Consider the following 19,027-nt stretch of genomic DNA (forward strand, 5'->3'; position numbering starts at 1 on the left):
AAGACATTAATTATTAATAAAAAATATTTTTCAATTTTAATATAAGATTGTGAACGTATCTAACACTCTTAATACTATTAATATTTTTCACTTTCTCAAGCATTAGGTATAAAGTATCAACTTTCAATATATATATATTAATCATTTGAATTAAAAGTATCATAGAGAAAAGTGATACAACCACTTGCGATTCTGAAGCTCCTCAAGCTTTTATACTCATCAACCAAGTCCCCAACTTCAACCCCACATACTTATTTCTGCATTACTTATGAAAGAATGAAGAAGGAAGCCAAATTAAAAACCATGATGTGTACATGCATCTTCTTCCCACGTGTGAATTCAATGCCTGCACATGGCCTAGACACATGTGTGGCCTATCAGCATCAGCTTCCATGGTGATGAAGGAGTACTTGTGTAACCACAAACAAGCTCCATAGACACCACCAATGAAAACAATGCAATATCAATATCAACACATGAAAAAGTGAGAAGAATAAATCATCATTGTTAAATCAAATCATAAAAGGTTGCGATTAAATCTCAAATCATGTAACTTTCTTAAGCAAGTATGAAGTCTATTGGATACAAAGTGGAAAGTGTTTGAGAGTAACTTGCAGAAACAGTTTTGATTGAATCCATATGATTGTATATGGTCTGGATTTACTCTTGGCCACGATCACTTGCTCTTTTGAACCACGAGGGGGCTCCGGCGAGAGGGAGAAGGTTCAGACGCAGCCGGAGTGGTACTAACCTTGCGAGGAAAGGCTTCTTCGCAGATGGCGTTGAAGGCTTTGACGATGACGTGGTGGTTACATGGTGCATTCAGGTGAAGAAAGCATTGCAGAAGATCTTGAAGATCGTCCTCTGACTCGATCTCTTTCTCAAAGATCATTTGGAGCATGGAGTGTCTGAAATCATGATATGGGTTGGAAGAGTCCTTCTCAACGGCCACACTATCCACAAGAGGGCTTCGTTTGAGTACAACGTTGTTGGTATTGTTGGGATCATGAAAAGTCTCGGATTCGGATACTGTGGTAGAGGTGAACTCTTCTTCATCTAGGGGTTCCATTGAAGTGGTGGAAGAGGCCATGCTGCTAAGGTTGTTTGGGTTTTGGTGAGAGTGGGAGGTTTTGGGTTTTGGGGTTGGGTCATGCACTTCAGAGGCTTTTGTTTTGCTGCAACCACAGCTTCCGTTTGCTGTGAACACGGTTCTAAGAAGACTTTTCTTGGTGGAAGACATGAACATGGAAAGTTAGTTAAGATAAAGAAAGAGGGGTAAAATATATAGAGGGAGAAAAGAGAAGAGAGGAGTATGTTTTTGCTTTGTTTGAGGTATGAGTATGAGAATGGACAAAAGTGGAGAAGGTAAATGGGGGTGTTGGTAGGATTGCTTTTCAAACTAAGGTTGTGGTGAGAGTTAGCAGATTGAGGTACAAAGCAGATAAAGTGGTGAATTAAAGTAGTGTCCTTGCAGAGGAAGGTGGGATTGGAAGTGTGAGTCTCTTTCGGAAATGTTTGGTGAAAAAATGGGGTGGAGTTTAAGGAGTTTAAAGAGAGGATTTATCAAGGTATTTAACTTGACGTAGGAGTGTAGGAGATTAATCATTTGATGAATCTTTGAGGCACAAAATTGTTAAATATATGAGAAATAATTCAACGACAACTCTAAATTTGAAATGGTAATGGTGCCGTCCTTACGTTCTTCAATTTACAATAAACTTCTTGCGTCATAAAAATAGGAAAATTACCTTATACTGAAAAGGAACATTGTTTTCTTAATAAAGTTGCCTTCTAAGGAAACAAACATGCTTCTTCCAAAATATGTTTTGCCGCTCAAGTTTTGTCTTTATATCTTGTCTCATATTGTGGAGCATAAAAATAAGCTAATTAATAGTTAAAATAGTTAATAAGTTACTAATAACTAACTCATAGTCCTTCCTCAAGGTGGCCACATATATACAAAGCTTAAGTTTATTGACATGGCGGTCATATACAAAGTGTAAGTCTATCCTTAAGGCGATCACATATATATAAAACGTAAGCTCGTCTACATGGTGGTCGCACACATACAAATCGTAAGTCCGTCTACATGGCGGCTGCACACATACAAAAGAGTAAGTCCGCCTACATGGTGGTCGTACACATACAAAAGCGTAAGTCCGTCTACATGGCGGTCGCACACATACAAAAGTATAAGTCCGTTTACATGGCGACCACATACAAAGCATAAGTCCATCTACATGGTGGTCGCAAAGTGTAAAACCGCCTATGTGGCGGCCATAATAGTCACATGAGACTTTAGTATTAAGACTGATCCTTTTGCATGGACATAAAAGTATTTGATTACGACGTAATATTTTCCAGAAGTTTGATAACGATATTAAGATTTTTAGTCACTAGTAACCACAAGTGAAGAACGGTTGTTAAGAATATGAGTATGAATCAATTTCTTTTATTAACTATTGGATTCAAGTCTTGATAAAAATAGCTTAGAGTCAATATGAATTAGGAAACTCAATTGGTTGAACATTAAGAAGAATTATTCAAAAGATTTGCATAATTTATTTTTGTTACATAAACTTCTTCACCTATTTGGCTTGAGGCTGGGGTTGTAAATCGTCCTGGATGTGGGGCAGCTACATGTCCATGGTAGTAATGACACATCGTTGTTTAAGCCTTTGCACTCCTCGGCTCAAAGTTGAAGGGTTGTGAATCATTCCATATGTGGGGCGACTATGCACATGATTGGGGGACGGTCATTGGGAGAACGTCTCGATTAGGTTGTGGTCTTGAGGATAGAAATTTTATAATGATTAGTTACAATTACTTTGATATCAAAAGAAAATTATATATCATTAGTAATTCAATAAGACACTTTAAGAAATACAAAATATAATTCTAGATAATAAAAATAACATACCCAAACTACAAGAGACACACGACTAAAGATAAAAAGACTAAAGATAAAAGACAAAAATTTCTATAAAAAATGAACAAGAGAGAGATAATCTAGAAATTACTGTTAGAAGTCCCACATCGACTAGAGATTAGAGTATTTTATTATATATAAGTGAGTGCAAACCTCAATCCGTAAACCGGTTTTATAGGGTTGAGTTAGGCTTAAAATCTACTTCGTAATAATTATTCACCTAACTTCTTAAAATTCTCATAGCTTATATATGAGTAACCTAGAGTCCCAATATTCTCAAACTAGATAACTTGTAAATATTATTACATTGAATAAACTATATTTTAAACTTTATCTTATAATAAAATAATAATTTATTATAAAATAATTATCTGATAGAATGAAGTGGAGATAGATATAGCTTGTTGTAACATGGGATAACATTATAAAAGGTCTTTTTTTATTGTGACATCATTTATTCAACTACATGCCCCTTGCTGCTGTATTATTCTGTGCCAGCTATACGTCAGCTACTACAGCATACTCAAATAACCCATTGTTCCTAGGATAAAAAAATATCAATTTACTTCCTGTATAACAATTTTAAATTAACTTCTAAATCATAGTTAAATATAAAAAAAATCCAAATAGTTTTATTTTAAAGTTATAAACTAAACTTTAATGATAGGAAGACCTATTTAAAATTAAAGGTGAATATAAAAGATTGAAGTTATTTTGTCGATTCTTTTCAATTTTTTTGGTGCACATAAAAGAGAATGAAAGCAACCAAATAGGATTCTCACTACCAATTCAGAGGACCTGAGCACTTGAGTAGATTCACTGTTAAGAATTTAAGTTTGCATTAAATAAAAAGATAAATGAGCAATATATAAGAAAAAGATATATAAATTTACTATCTTAATATTTTAAATTAAAGATAGTGTTATAATTTTGTATATAAATTTTTCATAACTTATTCATGTAGAATTTTTTTTATGTAAGTTTTCAAGAAGAAGTAGGAATAGGTGTTGTACAACCAAAATAATTTAGGAATCATTATTGAAGATGTGTCGAAAATCGATAAGATATGATATTATTAACTCCTAAATAAATACGATGTTAACTCTTAATCAAAATCAAACATGTAAAACCGTTTATACTGTTATATTAATACGAAGTTAAACTTTCATCTGTACTTATCTAGATTCATTCGTACAGAAATTCAGTATACCTATAAATAAATTAACATTGAACAGGTAAGTCATATATTTAATAGTGTTTATTACTTAAATTCATTAAACTAATTTTAGCTTTGAATTACTTTTTATAGGTTTATCCCCTTCTTTTTTTATACCAAAACGACCCTTTAAAGAAGAACATCCCAAAATAATTCATTTTAAATTATTGACATTTAGGAATTAAATTGAAATAGTTTATAACCCCTACATTTCAATAAACTATAAAAATTCTCTAAAAACAGTTTCTATTTTTCACGTTTATTTATTGTTTCAAATAATTATTTTTATGTTATCACTAACATGTAATTTGATATTTGTATTTACATTTAATAATATCATAAATTAAATTCTATTTTTAATGATCTTCAAACTAAATATATATATATATATATATATATATTAGTAATGAATTTAGTTTTAGTTGTAGTCTTAGAAAAAAAATGAGTAAAACATTGTGAATAAATAATAAACAAGATATATAGTATAACCATATATTAGGAGTGGCAATTGCATTTAATTAGCCTATTAAAAATAAGTTAAAGGAGGATTAACTCATATAAAATTTGTGGGCTATTATGTCTAGTCAACGTATATGAGAAAAAAATTGAGAAAATTATTATCCTAAATTTGAGTTTCTCATAAAATTAAAGATTTATTAAAAATAAAAATTATAAAATTATTTATTTATTATTTTATTATTTAGTGTAACATACTATAAAAACATTGAAGTACAATAAAAAATATAATTTAAATTTGTAAAAATATGTATCAGTAATTAAATAATAAATAAAAATGTCTAGTCAAATTATAAATAATTGTCCACAATAATAAAATATTAAAAGAAAAAAAAAACTTGTGTAGATAGCAGGGTTAAATCCTAAACCTGTGTAGGCTAAAATATTCAACTTGCTCTGTCTCTTTTATCGTGGGTTAGCCAACCCAATATTGCAGTGTGTATAAATATTAAACTTTATTCAAGGATTAAATTATATGTTAATAATCGCTATCTTAAACGATAAATAAATATAAAAAAAAAATACTTTTAGACCTTTTTTAAACAAATTCATTTAAGAATCAACTTAAAATTAGAGTACACTTTCAAAGCCAAATTCAGAATTTTTACTTTTCCATTACTAAAAAAAGTTGAGTTTGATATTAAATTTCCAAGATGATTATTTGTTGGTCAACATAATGGTAAGTTTACATGTGGCCCTTCTTCCATCGTTTGCTCTCTTTTTTTTGTGGAGAAATAATAGGTGTTGCCGTCTTATCCATAATTAGCTTTGAGTTTTGACATTAAAGTTTCACTAACTTCTCCTTACTTGTTTATTAGATGCATGAACATCTAGTTCATTGACTATGCCATTAGGGCTAAATCATTCCAAATTTCATAACATATGATGTGCATAACATCATTCCATAACACCTATATATGATGTGCATGCATATTGAAGATTTACCACACTAAAATCTCTAAATTGAATTGGTGGGTCAATAAATTAATCAATTTGGTCATGCAAAGAGCTTATTGTGCTTGTTGGAAGATCAACTTTCTAAACCATATGATGTAGCATTTGTTCATGGAACTTAGACAGCAAAGCTCAATCTCAATTATGCCACCAACTTTATCTTTAATGTTAAGCTTTTAGATTTAATCCCTTGGACCTAGTCTAGCAATTTCAGAACAATATATATAGAGAGATTTTAAACAATTTTTCAATGGGACATTTTTATTAATTAATTATCTCATTTTAAAAAATAAAAAAATTATAATTTGAAAAAAAAAAATTGATTCGGTAGATGGTATTGATAGAATCAATCATCGCATTTGAAATACTGTCTGTTTTCAAGTTTAGAATCCAGTCATAATTTTATCTTTAAAAGATACTTCAAATTATTAAAGATAAATTTTTGGTTTCAACTCCTAAATGATATGTGATTATATTCGATGTATCGGAACAAAATTATTTAAAACAACCTCTCCACTATTTGTATTTACCACGAATTAAAAAATTTGAGATTTTTTTTAACGCTTTAAAAATTATTGATAAATGTAAGTGAAAAAAATATGTTTTAGTTTTAAGTTATTATTTATTTTAACCTAATAGATAATTTAGAAATAACACTTTGTTAAAAATTAGCAATTTCAATATAATTTTTGGGACCCACTCATTGTCTTTGCCTTCTTATCATGAAAGTCGTTAGACATAATCATAGAACAATACTAATGACATTAACATTAGTAAGATAGGTTCTCACTAGATTTCTATATTTTCCAAAATATATAAATATTGCTACAAAATTTCCCCATTCTATAACTTTGATATTTGATATTTCCTTTCTTGTAGAAATCCTTGCAAAATCATCTATGACTTGTAAATTTCAGGATAGATGAGTATTACCACAAACCAACCCAAAAATCTTATTTAATCTTTAAAATCACAAAGACATCGAATTTTTTTTAATGACTATATTATTAATATAAAATATTTATTAATTTTGTCAACCTAATTTTATTAAAAATCTTAATTGATTATTATTTTAAAAAAATATTTTATTATTTTTTTCCTATCCGCAACATTGGAAAACTAAATAAAAGATCATTTATATAAAAAAAAACTAATGTTTAGTTATAATAAGATCGAAAATAACCATTTTATTATATTAAATATCAACCTAACGATGTTCCTAATTTCAAAATATTAAGGCAGTGCATTGGTATATCCTAACCATAAAACGATGGCAAAAATTATTATTATAGTCATTTAACTTTTTTCTATTTGGTCTTCTAACTTTTTTTTCTCTTTAATTTTGACTTTCTATCTTTTTGCTTAAGTTTCAATTTAGTCTAGTTTATCAATTATGACATTTTTCATAGTGTTAAAAATGTTAATTATGATTGTTTCTTTACCATCATAATTTTAATGAATCAGCCTAAATTAAAATCAAAGAAAGATTACTACAAAAAAGTTACACGACCAAACCTAAAAATGCTAAATTTTCTCATAATTGTGTATCTTAAACCCTAAAGTATATTTTGAAAACAAAAGTATAAAAAGAAAAGATAATAGAGTTGTGTGAACTTTTTACACTATTATATTAATTTCACATGGCTTAAGCTAACTCTTTGGAGGAATTAAGATGTGATGGTCAATTTGTACTTGTACTTACCTCACCCATGTGCTACTGCATCTCTTTGCCTAATTTTTTTTTTAATTTTATGTGTACTGTTATGGATATAATACATAAATGCAATAACTACGTGTTGTCATTCTAACTAAAAAAGATGTTAATAAAACCTAAATCCTTACATGTATTTTTTTTTTAAATTCTATCATTTTACACCAAAATAAAATCCAAGTTGGTGTACATACATACATAAAAGTCTACATGCTAGGAGTTAATCAAATCTTTTCAATTGGTGTTAGGTTGAGTAAGAAGAAGTCTAGAAGATCGAATATGAAAAAAAAAATCACTCTCGATGTTTTAAGATTTTGGATTGAAAATAGTGATAAATATTTAGATTTTAGATAAGTTTTTAACGAAGATATTTCATGTAGGTGTGTACTAGTAGCATTATGTAAAAATGAATATTTTAGGAAAAACACGTAATTAATGTTGGGTATGAAGCCAAGACCAATTGGATTAGGCTGATTAGACATCATGTTTACTGAGTGAGCTTAATCATTATATCTTTTCTATAATCTCTATTTAAAGATATCATTGTACTTGTAATTGGTGTGCAATAAAATAGAATGAAAACCTAATAGTTGCCCGTGTGGATGTAGATTGCAGTTGACGATCGAATCACGTTAAATCTTGATTCGTGATTATGTGTGTTGCTTGCGCTTGTTTTTTTCCATCAATTAAAATCAATCAAATAGTTTAGTGGAATAGTATTAACAATAAAAAAAAAAATTTAAAAAATGTTAAATACAGATTTGATAATAATGTTTACGTCTTTAATTATAAAAAGGTATAGCTACACAACTCATATAATAAAGAATGCAATAGTCTAAGTCATGGTAGTACTCCTATAAAGAGGCTATGTTCGGCAAAATTTAAATAACTACGAAGTCATTAACTTGTAATGGATTGTTTGATTTGAAAAAAATGTTTTCTTTTTTTTTATATAAATTTTAGTCAAAAAAATAAAATGATAATAATTTATTTTCACTATGTTTTTTTATAGTTTTTTAAAATAAAAATTGAAATTTGAAACAAAAAAGTATTTTCTGAAAATATTCTCAAAATCGTTAAAATCAAAAGTTCTCATACTATTTTTATGCTTATATTTTGTTTACATTATTAATCAATAAAATCCATCTCAATATTATTCTTAAAATAGTTTTTATAATAGGATTAGACTAATTTAAATTTTAAAAATTGGGTAAGGGATTTCCTTGAAAGGTTTTCTATGCTAAGTTTGGTTGGATAATGTAGAAATCATCAAACAGAAACCAATTTTTAGAAACCAAAATAATTAGTTACAATAGTAACTAAATTAGAAACCATTTTAGAAACTTAAAAAAAATGGTTTCTAAATTAGTTTCTATTATTGTTAAATAGTTTTTAAATTGATATCTAATTAACAACCAATGTTTAACTATCAATTATTTAGATTTTAAATTTGGTAGCAAAAATCTAATTAGATATCAATTTAGAAACCATTTAACAATAATAAAAACTAATTTAGAAACCAAAAATTTATTTAGTTCCTAATAGCTTGATAAAAAAAAATATCTTCAAAATTGCAATATTTAAAATATATTTCTCAATCCAAAAATGTATTCTACCTTACGTAACCCAAAAATATATAATTCAAAATACAATTTTAGATTTTAATTGTATAAATCCAAAAATAGAGTGTATAGTCCAAAAAATTAAAATATATTTTTAGATCTAAAAATATAGTTTGAATTTTGAAATATATAACATATTACTTAATTCTATAATCTAAAAAACTAAAATATGTACATATTAAACTTTTTCAACACCTAGATAAATATTCAAGAAGAAACATGAGGTGTAAAAAGCAATTGTACATTTCTCTTCATGCGGGGTGTAAATTACAATTAAAGTCCATAAAATTAATTTAAAAAAGAAAAAGAAAATACACGTTAACAAAACCCATTTATAAATATTAAAAGAAAAACCAATGAAAAAAAGAAGGTGCACAAATTGAGGAAGACGATGAGGAGGGTGAAAAACTTGTGCTTGTATTGCCTGCTACGTGTCCTTCTCTTGGGCTTATTTTTGGAAGCCCATTGCAATGAACACAGAAGAATTATGCCACTGAGTTCAACAAACTGATATTTTGTCTCATCGTTATCATTTACTATCTTTTCTCCTTTCTGGTTCAAGTGAGCTCACATAACATCAAACTTTCTGTCTCATTTTTTTTTCCTGCTTTCAATTTTGATCATCAAACAGCAAAATTGTTTGAGCATTAGGTAAGTTTGTGAGGAGCCAATGATGACCACATCACTGCTACTCCCATCACCCTCTTGTGCTTCTTCTATACTCAGTAGAGGGACTAATCGAATTTCCACTCCTGCTTCATTTCACACACTTAAGTCTCATGTAAAGGGCTTCAGAGTGCGAGCTCTTAGAGAGAAAACAGAGGAAATTGAAAACCCTTCACAGGCATCTTCACCTGAGGAAGTTGCACAGAAGTATGGCCTTGAAGCAGGACTTTGGAAGGTGCCCTTTTCTTTTTCTCGTCTATTTTGGCTTATCTAGGAGTTTAAGGTTGCTAATAGATTCCAGTTTCGTGAATCGTAGGTTTCTTGTTTTTGGGTGGTTTCTTGTTTGTGTGTAATTGTTGATAAGCTGCTTCTTTTTCTTGGCTTCAGTGCTAAGTATGTATTGGTTCCCACTCAATTGAATGTGTGGCAGAAAAGAAGCACAATTTGGATTGAACTTAGAGAAAGTCAAAAGTATAATCGAAGGATATGCCATGATATGATTTTGTTGCTGACATTTTGCGACAAAGGAAACAGAAACCTTGAAAAGAAATAGTTTCAAAACAGTGAGGCAAAAAGGACTAGTTTTGCTTGTCTAAATTGAATTCGGGTTGCTTCCTTGATTGCCTTAACTACAAAAGATGTGTCAGTTGATCAAATTTTTAACTATTTAGTCATAGCCTGTGAAGCTTCTGTGTTTATCCCTGAATTGTAGACTTTCTTTCCATTCTTCCTTTGGCCTCGTTTTAATTTTCTCCACTTTTTGGGGAGCAAATAATGGGTTGTGGGTGAATTTTTTACTTTAAAGAATGTTAAGTAATGAACCAATATTCAGTACCTTTTTGTACTCTTATCTAAAATGAAAAAAAAAAATGGTCTCTTGCAGATTTTCACGTCAAAAGAGGAAGGAAAGGATAATTCTGATCAACAGAACTCAAAGGCTGATCAAGCCAAGGATTTGCTAACAAAATATGGAGGAGCATACCTGGCCACCTCAATTACACTGTCATTGATATCTTTCGCACTTTGTTATGCACTAATTAGTGCTGGAGTTGATGTCCAAGCTGTGCTGCAGAAGGTGCAACACTAAAACAAAACCTAATGTAGATTGCAGTTTAATTCAAAACAAAATAATTGCTTCGGATTAATAAATTTCGTGTTTATCTTCAGATTGGAATCTCAGCTGATGAGAATGGCGAAAAAGTTGGTACCTTTGCTTTGGCATATGCTGCACATAAAGCTGCATCTCCAATTAGGTTTCCACCCACAGTGGCTCTTACCCCGATTGTGGCCGGTTGGATTGGAAAGAAAGTGGAGAAAGATAAGTAGGTTGTAGTGATACCTTCAAAATGCCAAACAATGTGCCCCTGAACATGCTTCTCTTTATAGTATCTCCATTTTTATAGCCAGATGAACATTAGTTTCCACACTTATGGGCATGTACATTCTTATTATTTCTTAACTATAATGAAAATTATGTTTAATGATATAAGTTCTGTATGGCACTAACGTCATAATTCGCTTGCATGAATGCATCCACCATTTTAGTAGAATCGCTATAATATAGCCCACTAATAAGATTTTGGTTATAGTCAATCAATCATTGGATAATCGAGGGAGGAACAGTAGTTACAAAGAAACGGAATGATCCTAAAATCCCAGATGAAATTTGTCGTTTCACCATCAGTGTGCTGAATTGCAGGCATAGCAAATATTGAAATGGACGAATGGTTAAAGCTGATAAAGCCTAGAAGCTTAACTCTTCTAATTTGCATTCCTAAGTTTTTTTATTGCTTGCAAAACATAAGGCATTGAACTAAGTACTAGAAAGCCAAGATTTAAAATAATATACAAAGATGGTTTCAGCAAAGTATCAAGATCTTTTTTCTTGAACTAAGGTCCCATGGGTTATGTAATATTTACTATACAATGAGCCAATTGATAGGTCACTCAGTTCCTCGGACTAAGCTTCTTGGAGAAACATGAGAAAACATCTTCATGGAACCTTCAATCCAACCACCAGGGCAATGTAGAGAGGATACAAAAGGATGATGGATGGATGTCATAGGTTCTCAGCAGGAAAATGACACCACGTTCACTTTTATATTCACAATGCATCCTTTGGAAGCTTCAACCTCCAGTAGGTTTAGATGCAGAAGACAACACTTCACCTACATTTGAAGGATGACTTGGGGTCGAAGTGTTCTCGCGAGTGATGCAGTAATCTTCTTGAAGCGGATCCAGTTCATTCCATTCAACTCCAGCTGTAAATGTAACAAGGAAGATTTAGAATATCACCAAGCCCGGATTCCTAATTTTTTGTGAAACTCCTAAACCCCTCCCCCTCCAGGTGTGTGTGGGTGCATGACGTATCTAAAGAATCAAATGGAGGCTAAGAAGTTTAGGGGGATACGTTCTGTTCTCCACATGTCAGTTATGCTAACATCAGCATCTGATAAAAGCCAGTAATCAGCTTCACTCTGCACAGAGAAATTTATTTCAAATAAGCTCCAACACTTGCGCTTTCATTTCTTCTATCAGAAACGATATTGACTCCGTGCTTACAAGTTACAACAAGGAAACATTACAAAAATTCATACAAAATGTGCAAATAGATGTGTGCACAATATTTGAAAGATAATCCCCCACAGCTTTGAGACCGTGTTGCCATAGATGTATTCTCGCATTAGAATCGTAATATGTAAAACAAATGTCTCACAGAATGAGGTGATACTCACAGCAACATCTGAAGGAACAATCTTCATGATCCCACTCACGAAATCCTGAGAGGTAGTAAACTCTGAACTAGGCCCGTGAAAATCTGGTCCCTGAACATCTATTCCTTTCCCTCTATCCTCCGGGACCACTGTTGATTGATGTTTGTTAACATCTGGACTAGATGGAAGTTTGGGTGCAACATCAACACCATTAATATCTTCAAACTTCTCTTCAAATTGACTAAAATGACAGAGAGAAAGAAGGGGAGGTCAGGAATCTAACTGTATTACATGTTGCATGAGAAGCATTATTGCCTCATATCAGGCACTGTCATCTGACCAGGCCATTGCAATAAACCCTTGAGGTAACTAGTTTTAGAATCATAAAAAAATACCTAACAAGGTAAACATCTATGGGGCCCATTGTGCTTCTGAGGACTATCCTGTATCTCCGCTGTGGATAATCAACAGCCTAAAAGAAAAAGGGGGATTTACGTTGAGAAAAATGCAATTGATATTTATTATTTAACTTCTACTAACTCTTCAAGCCCTCTCAAATTACCTCGTCAGGATCAGGGACCTCCAAAGTGGTGCCATGAGGAGCTTTAATTGCTATCAAGGTCTCATTCTGGCAGTAAAGACTAAGAGTTCAGTAAACATCCAAAACAAAAATTTATATTGTGACGCAAAGAACATAGATGAAGAAATTTACCTGGAAGCAGGGCAAATTTTTTATATCTTCCTCAGTAACAAAAAGCATCCTATGAATGTGGAAATAGATTAAAGAAACACATCAAATATAGTTATGCAAACAAAATGGCGGCCAAATAACACAAAGACGATAAAGGCAAAATGAATATTACCTCTCATTATTTTCATCTTCACTGAGCTCCCGCAGTCTTTCTTGCATCTCCCTGCAATAATTAATTAGATAACATAACTAGTCAAGGCATGGTTCCCAAACAGTATAGATGAATAAGCCAATGAAGATGAATATGCCAAGGCATGGTCCCCAAACCTTATTTGTTCATCTAACCGGCGTTCATCCATTGTTAAATTTTCAACTTCTGCCTGAAGATGAGAAACAGAAAGAAATCAAATGCGAACGGAATTTCAGGAATCAATATTATCTGTGAAGTATAATATAAGATAAATTATACAAAAATTCAATCCCAATACCATTGCAAAGAAAAATCTGAAATTCAAACGTCTGTAATTTGTCTCAATCAAAATAAATGTTTCACAGGCAATCTCGCATAAATTGATTTGACAACAGCTACCTCCAGTTAGAATATGAAAGTTTCTTGACAGGAAACCATAAATTGAATACATAATAATCAGGCTTTAAATGTTTCAATCCAAAGAAACCATCTCCATGTGAATCCCAAGCAGAAAAATGAATCCTTTCTAACCTGTAAACTAGCAAAATTATCATCAGCCTCTCCCGGTCTTGAAACATCCAGTCCCCTGACCAATAATCATCAAACGGGTCAGTAAAATAGTTTCAAACTTCAATACCTCAGAAAACAATTATGACAAGGACAGATGAATAGAAATTCCTACTTCCATTGAATTCGGTTCTTGAGTTTCTTTTCTATAAGGCCAATCCCTTCAAGAACGTTAGTTATATCATATATCCTCCTCTTTTGCACCTATAGATATAAAAAAAATGAACATCAAATTACCAAACTTTACAGCATGGAATCATTAGAGCATATGAAAATATATTAACCTCTAACGTGTCTGCAGCTTTATTCAGATCAAGGATACCATCCTCAGCTTGTTTGATCAAATTGATGAACTTCTTGGTCAACAGACCTATTTTTTTATGAAAATGATATATGTAGTAAATTAAAAAAAAAAAGTATGGCAACTTTCTTTTGTAAGTAAAACATATTGAATAAATGAAAAATTACACTTTATCTGCCAGTAGTTTCCCCACTTTCAGATAAACCCACCAAACTGTTTTTTGTAACTGAAATCTCCTCAACTTTAGTTTAACTTGAAAACATTAGCTTCAGCTAACTTCAATGGCAATTCAACATTTACTTGTCCTATCCATCTAAGGTATGGGTTGTTGGTTTGATTATAAAAACTGAACCAAACTGTAATCAAAACTAATTAAAGAATCAGTTTATGAACGACACCACTTTTAGAAACCAGCTCTTCAAACTGTAATTAAAACCACTTCTGTCATTTCGTTAACCAGTTCATCAACTAACCGTGGGTGTGATACTTTATGCTGCATCAAAACAATCATGTTGTTGGATCTGCATGGTATTAAATGTAATGTAATATGGAGGATAGCAGTGACAGGGAGGATTACAGAGAAGGTTGTGCCTCTGTTGGTACTTGGTAGTGGCAGAGGAATAAGGCATTTTAGGAGGTTTTGCTAAAGTGACAGAGATTGAAAGTATGGACAACGACAAGGAGTCAGTCAGCTTTTAGATGGGTGGGGTGTGAGAGATAACATTTGCTGTAATTTAGTTTAGTTAAATCTGGTGAACTGAATTCAGTTGGTTAGGCTATTCGATAGAAATTGATTAATCTAAACAGCTTTTTAGATAGAATTGGTTAGGCTATTAGAAAGCTATTTACAATTTGGATCTTCTAGATGGGGTTTAGTTTAAGTTTGCAATTCAGTTTGGTTGAGTGGTTCTTTACCCATCCCTTTGGACCCACTAAAGTGTCTTTTATTTCTAGAGGGTAATGCATAAACTAAACAATTTTAGAGGATAGGTGGTGAAAATATTAAACTAGAATGAAATAATGAGTAAAATAGACAACCAGTGTAAATATTAATTGAAAAAATCATTGTTTTCAACTTAAAATATCTTGTGTGTATAAACTACAAGTTGTTGGGAGGGTTTAATACACAATGAAAGTTGAGGCCACTAAACGAGGAAGGATGAAACTACAAGGGATCAAAGGGAAATATACACCATACAGAATTGAATAACAATAAAACCTTGAAGATCAACAATGAACTACCAAAAGCTATAATACCTAAAGAGCTGTCATAACGACATGGACCAGCAGGAGTGAGATTATTGCCAGAAGGAGAGCCTGTCAAGTTTACAGAAAACAAAATTATCTAAATTTTTTGCATGCAGAAACACAAGTAAAGTATTTGATGGTGTATGTTAGTTGACAGGCAACCAAAATATTATTTACCTGAATTTTCTTCTGAAATCTATTCAAAATAAAAAAACATATAAACCTAGTATACAAAATACAATGTTTGGAAGATGATATTCACCAATATTTGAGCCTGGAGTTTGAGTTCCAAGTCTGTTGCATTTTGTCATCCTAGAGGATTTGCCACCCTTCCCTGTTTTTCCTGATACAGGTGTACGAAAAGGACTATTAGCTGGTTCAGTGGTTCCAGGAGTCATCCTGTCACCAGAATCAGCTTCAAAATCAGCCGCTTCACTCTTTCGCTTCAATTGCTGAAATGTGAAAATACAAACATTGCAATCAATAGAAATGAAAACAAACAGGACAAACTAGAATAGTAAAAATTACATTTTCACAAATAATTCACATACTATAATCATCTGACCATGGACAATCTATATTTGGGTCCAAAACATTGAAAGAAGTAATTGCAAAACAATATTTAATTAGAATGTTCATAAAGGAAAACAAAAGAATAACTCAATACTTGTGGAGATGTCCATCACAAGATTATGCATAATTCATTCTTTAACATGATCACTATCAAATCTATTGCTAGTTCGTAATCATTCAGTTGAAAATCTTTTTTTCCAGAGCCCCAAGGACAAGAGGACTAGGCATGGCACATGCACAAATATGTACAATTGCTTTCATCTGAAAGTATGAAAGGCACCCCAAAGGAATGTGTCCTAGAAAAATCATAATCCTTAACTGAAGAAGATATGGATGAAGTGACTAATATGTGGTCAAATCAAATGCCCAATAACCTATGCAATTGGCAGGCTCCAACTCCAATCTCAGGTTGAGTAAAATGATTCAAATTAGAAATAAGCAGGCCAAAAGTAAAAAAAGTATACATAATTACATATGAAGTCAATGGGGGCTGTCCACAAGTACTTCAAAGCAGCTAATACAACAAATAAATTTCCCCCTCCCACTTCCTCCTTTCCTCCTGAAATTGACCAATTTACAATCACACCATGAACTCAACTTCTGGATAATCAACAAGCACATCCTCTCAAGTTCCTCATTGCTCTAGTCACAAACCCAAAAACTTAATATCACCAAACAGGGTAAACAGAAGGAACAGTTTATCACCTTCTATACTCAACCAATTAATTCATACCCTGTATACAAACAAATCACATACACATTATATTTCCAATTCTCAAACACCTTAACTTGGGAAATCAAAATTCAATCACAACTACCACTTAACAAACCCCAAGTTACAATCTAGCTCCAGTGTCACCTACAAACTAATTCAGCCACTAACACCAACAAATTAACAACTCAGTAACTAATTAAACCCTTTAATTGAGCAGATCTCTAGTTCTCCACAAATCCTCCTAGCCACAAACACTGAACCACAAATCCCACTCTAACAACTCAACAGCCACCAAAATAATAAAAAAAAACAAAAACATAAAAAACGAAATTAGGGAAGCACTGACGGGAGTCTTGACGACCACGGCTTCGGCGTCGAGGCTGGGGCGGTGGTCAGGAGCGAAACGGTGGTAGTCTCCTGCGGCTGCGAAGGGCGGTTTCATGGAGGAGAAGGGTAGTTGGCGTTTCATGGAGTGCATGATCTGATCGGGCGGATTGGAGGAGGCGGTGGCGGTGGCGGCTGCGGCGGAGGGAGCGCGCGGGGCCGACATCCGCCGCGCGGAAGGGGAATCGGCGGGGTTTGAGAGTGGGAATTGGGGGAATCCGAAGGAATGGGAGGGAAACAGAGATCTGAGCGTTTGTTGGTTTCGGAAAATAAAAAAGCGGGAGAGAGAAAGGGAGAGGAAAACGAGGGAAAGAGAAGAACAAAAAAAAAAGAGAGAGAAGAGAAAGAAGAAGAAGAGAAGGGAGGGAATTTGGTTCGGATATAGATGTGGAGGGAAGCACTTGCTACAATAAATTCCTAAATAAATAAACTATGTATTATTATAATTATTTTTATTTGCTTTCACCGAGAGAGAAAAAACACCATCAATTATTATTGTTATCATTAATACTGTGATTTCTCAACTCATCTTCATCATCATCAACTAATAATATTTTTTAAATAATCATTATAAAATTTAACAAAATCATTGTATAAACCAATTTAAAATAGAATTGAATGATTGAAATGCAACTTTTTGCAAACCTTTTCTTTATTTATAACTGTTTTAAACTTCCAAAGTAATTGATTTTCATTTTTAAAAATGTAATAAAATGTACAATTGAATATAATACTATGCAAGATAAATCAATGCATTATTTTCTTAAATTAAAAATAAAATAAACGCATAAAAAATTTTAAGGAAAAAATAATATATAACTATATTATATCAATAAGTAAGAGAATGTATTCAGGTTGGACAAAATTACCTAGTCTCAAATAAATATTATTTTGTATATATTGTTATACTTTTTATAAGTAATGTTTCTCTTAGAGATTATGTCTATGTATTATTAACGTAAAAATTTGGACAATTAATGAATTAAAAATCAAGTTCAACCATTATATATTAATATTAGTAGTGTAAAATTGTTTTATATGGTATATACCAATAAAAAAATTCCATTTGTACATTTTTAGAACTATTACAATAAAAATTAATATCATCATTAAGTATAATTAAAAATAATCTTTATATTCACTGAATGATCCAGTTTAAAGTAAATTCTATTTTTTCTCTTAATTATCTTTAATTAAAAAGAGCAAGAAATTTGTTATCTCCTTAAGCAGTTTTCAATAATTCTTCAAAACTTTCCCACCTATTAGATTAAATTAATTATTGTTTAATGAGACAAATTAAATATCACCTCCCACTTCTTTCGGATAAAACATTAAGTACATGGAAGCTTGTGTTAGATAGCAAATAATTAAAGGATGATTATGCAACTAACTAAAATTAAATTTGTGGAGTTGACTTTTTAATCAAAGTAAAGAATGATTCAAAAATGTATCTAATACTTATTTTAAATACCAGGAAATTTATGATAATGACACTTTTTTTAATGTTTTGTTTGTTTCACGTAATAACTATAGAAAGAGAAAGAAAAATAAAATTGAAAAGAAGAAAAATAAAAGGTAGAAAGCATCGCATAAAAGAAGATATAACTTTCCTTAAAAAAAACAAAAAAATGTTATAGCATGGTAGTATTATCAATTATGTGTATCATAATTAAGTTTTTATATTTGTAAAACAACTTTATAATGGATTATAAGATTTTTTTTTATTTTTTTCATATATAATAAATGACTAAAATAGTGTTAATATTAATAAATAAATAATAAAAGTTGAAATAAATTAATAAAATAGCAAAAAAACTTCTCATCTTTTTCTTTAACCAAACAATATTTTTTTTTACTCATTTTCTGTATGTTTCATTGATTTTTTTTTTTTATTCCTTTTATCTTTTTCCTATGTCAAACCAACATTAAGCTTACAGGAGTTTTTCAAGGTATTTAATTTATGTTTGGATATTTGTTTTGCTCGACTAATTAAAAAGGAAATTAAGAAAATCAAGTTTTCTTTTAAGTTA

General features: G+C 31.3%; 3 protein-coding genes across 3 annotated transcripts; 1 reads left to right on the top strand and 2 right to left on the bottom strand.

Annotated features, from left to right (window-relative positions):
* Positions 1-184: 184 nt before the first annotated feature.
* On the bottom strand, positions 185-1,527 carry LOC137818100 (uncharacterized). Its single transcript, XM_068621331.2, has one exon. The coding sequence runs from the start codon at positions 1,244-1,246 to the stop codon at positions 677-679; it is 570 nt and encodes a 189-aa protein (XP_068477432.2). The 5' UTR covers positions 1,247-1,527; the 3' UTR covers positions 185-676.
* A 7,806-nt stretch (positions 1,528-9,333) lies between these two features.
* On the top strand, positions 9,334-11,103 carry LOC137818094 (FAM210B-like protein). The gene is made up of 3 exons (XM_068621318.2): positions 9,334-9,849; positions 10,498-10,689; positions 10,782-11,103. Exons 1-3 carry the CDS (start codon positions 9,619-9,621, stop codon positions 10,938-10,940), a joined length of 582 nt encoding a protein of 193 aa, XP_068477419.1. The 5' UTR covers positions 9,334-9,618; the 3' UTR covers positions 10,941-11,103.
* Positions 11,104-11,379: 276 nt separating this feature from the next.
* Positions 11,380-17,402, bottom strand: LOC137818048 (transcription factor E2FB). The gene is made up of 14 exons (XM_068621273.2): positions 16,960-17,402; positions 15,588-15,777; positions 15,335-15,394; positions 14,061-14,146; positions 13,892-13,980; positions 13,741-13,795; positions 13,347-13,399; positions 13,192-13,242; positions 13,041-13,089; positions 12,891-12,956; positions 12,724-12,800; positions 12,350-12,569; positions 12,025-12,091; positions 11,380-11,875 (listed from the first exon to the last, which is right to left on the bottom strand). Exons 1-14 carry the CDS (start codon positions 17,161-17,163, stop codon positions 11,742-11,744), a joined length of 1,401 nt encoding a protein of 466 aa, XP_068477374.2. The 5' UTR covers positions 17,164-17,402; the 3' UTR covers positions 11,380-11,741.
* Positions 17,403-19,027: the final 1,625 nt, after the last annotated feature.

Source organism: Phaseolus vulgaris, chromosome 11 (genome assembly GCF_051622355.1).
Source record: "Phaseolus vulgaris cultivar YP4 chromosome 11, ASM5162235v1, whole genome shotgun sequence".
Taxonomy (NCBI): domain Eukaryota; kingdom Viridiplantae; phylum Streptophyta; class Magnoliopsida; order Fabales; family Fabaceae; genus Phaseolus; species Phaseolus vulgaris.

Bases quoted from the DNA above. Each gene is read 5' to 3' on its own strand.
- LOC137818100 (XM_068621331.2), bottom strand. From the start codon at position 1,246: ATGTTCATGTCTTCCACCAAGAAAAGTCTTCTTAGAACCGTGTTCACA.
- LOC137818094 (XM_068621318.2), top strand. From the start codon at position 9,619: ATGATGACCACATCACTGCTACTCCCATCACCCTCTTGTGCTTCTTCT. The intron at 9,850-10,497 runs GTGCCCTTTTCT...GGTCTCTTGCAG, and splicing joins TTGAAGCAGGACTTTGGAAG to ATTTTCACGTCAAAAGAGGA. The intron at 10,690-10,781 runs GTGCAACACTAA...GTTTATCTTCAG, and splicing joins TCCAAGCTGTGCTGCAGAAG to ATTGGAATCTCAGCTGATGA.
- LOC137818048 (XM_068621273.2), bottom strand. From the start codon at position 17,163: ATGTCGGCCCCGCGCGCTCCCTCCGCCGCAGCCGCCACCGCCACCGCC. The intron at 13,243-13,346 runs GTTTGGGGACCA...TAATTATTGCAG, and splicing joins CGGTTAGATGAACAAATAAG to GGAGATGCAAGAAAGACTGC. The intron at 12,957-13,040 runs GTAAATTTCTTC...CTTTACTGCCAG, and splicing joins AAAATTTGCCCTGCTTCCAG to AATGAGACCTTGATAGCAAT.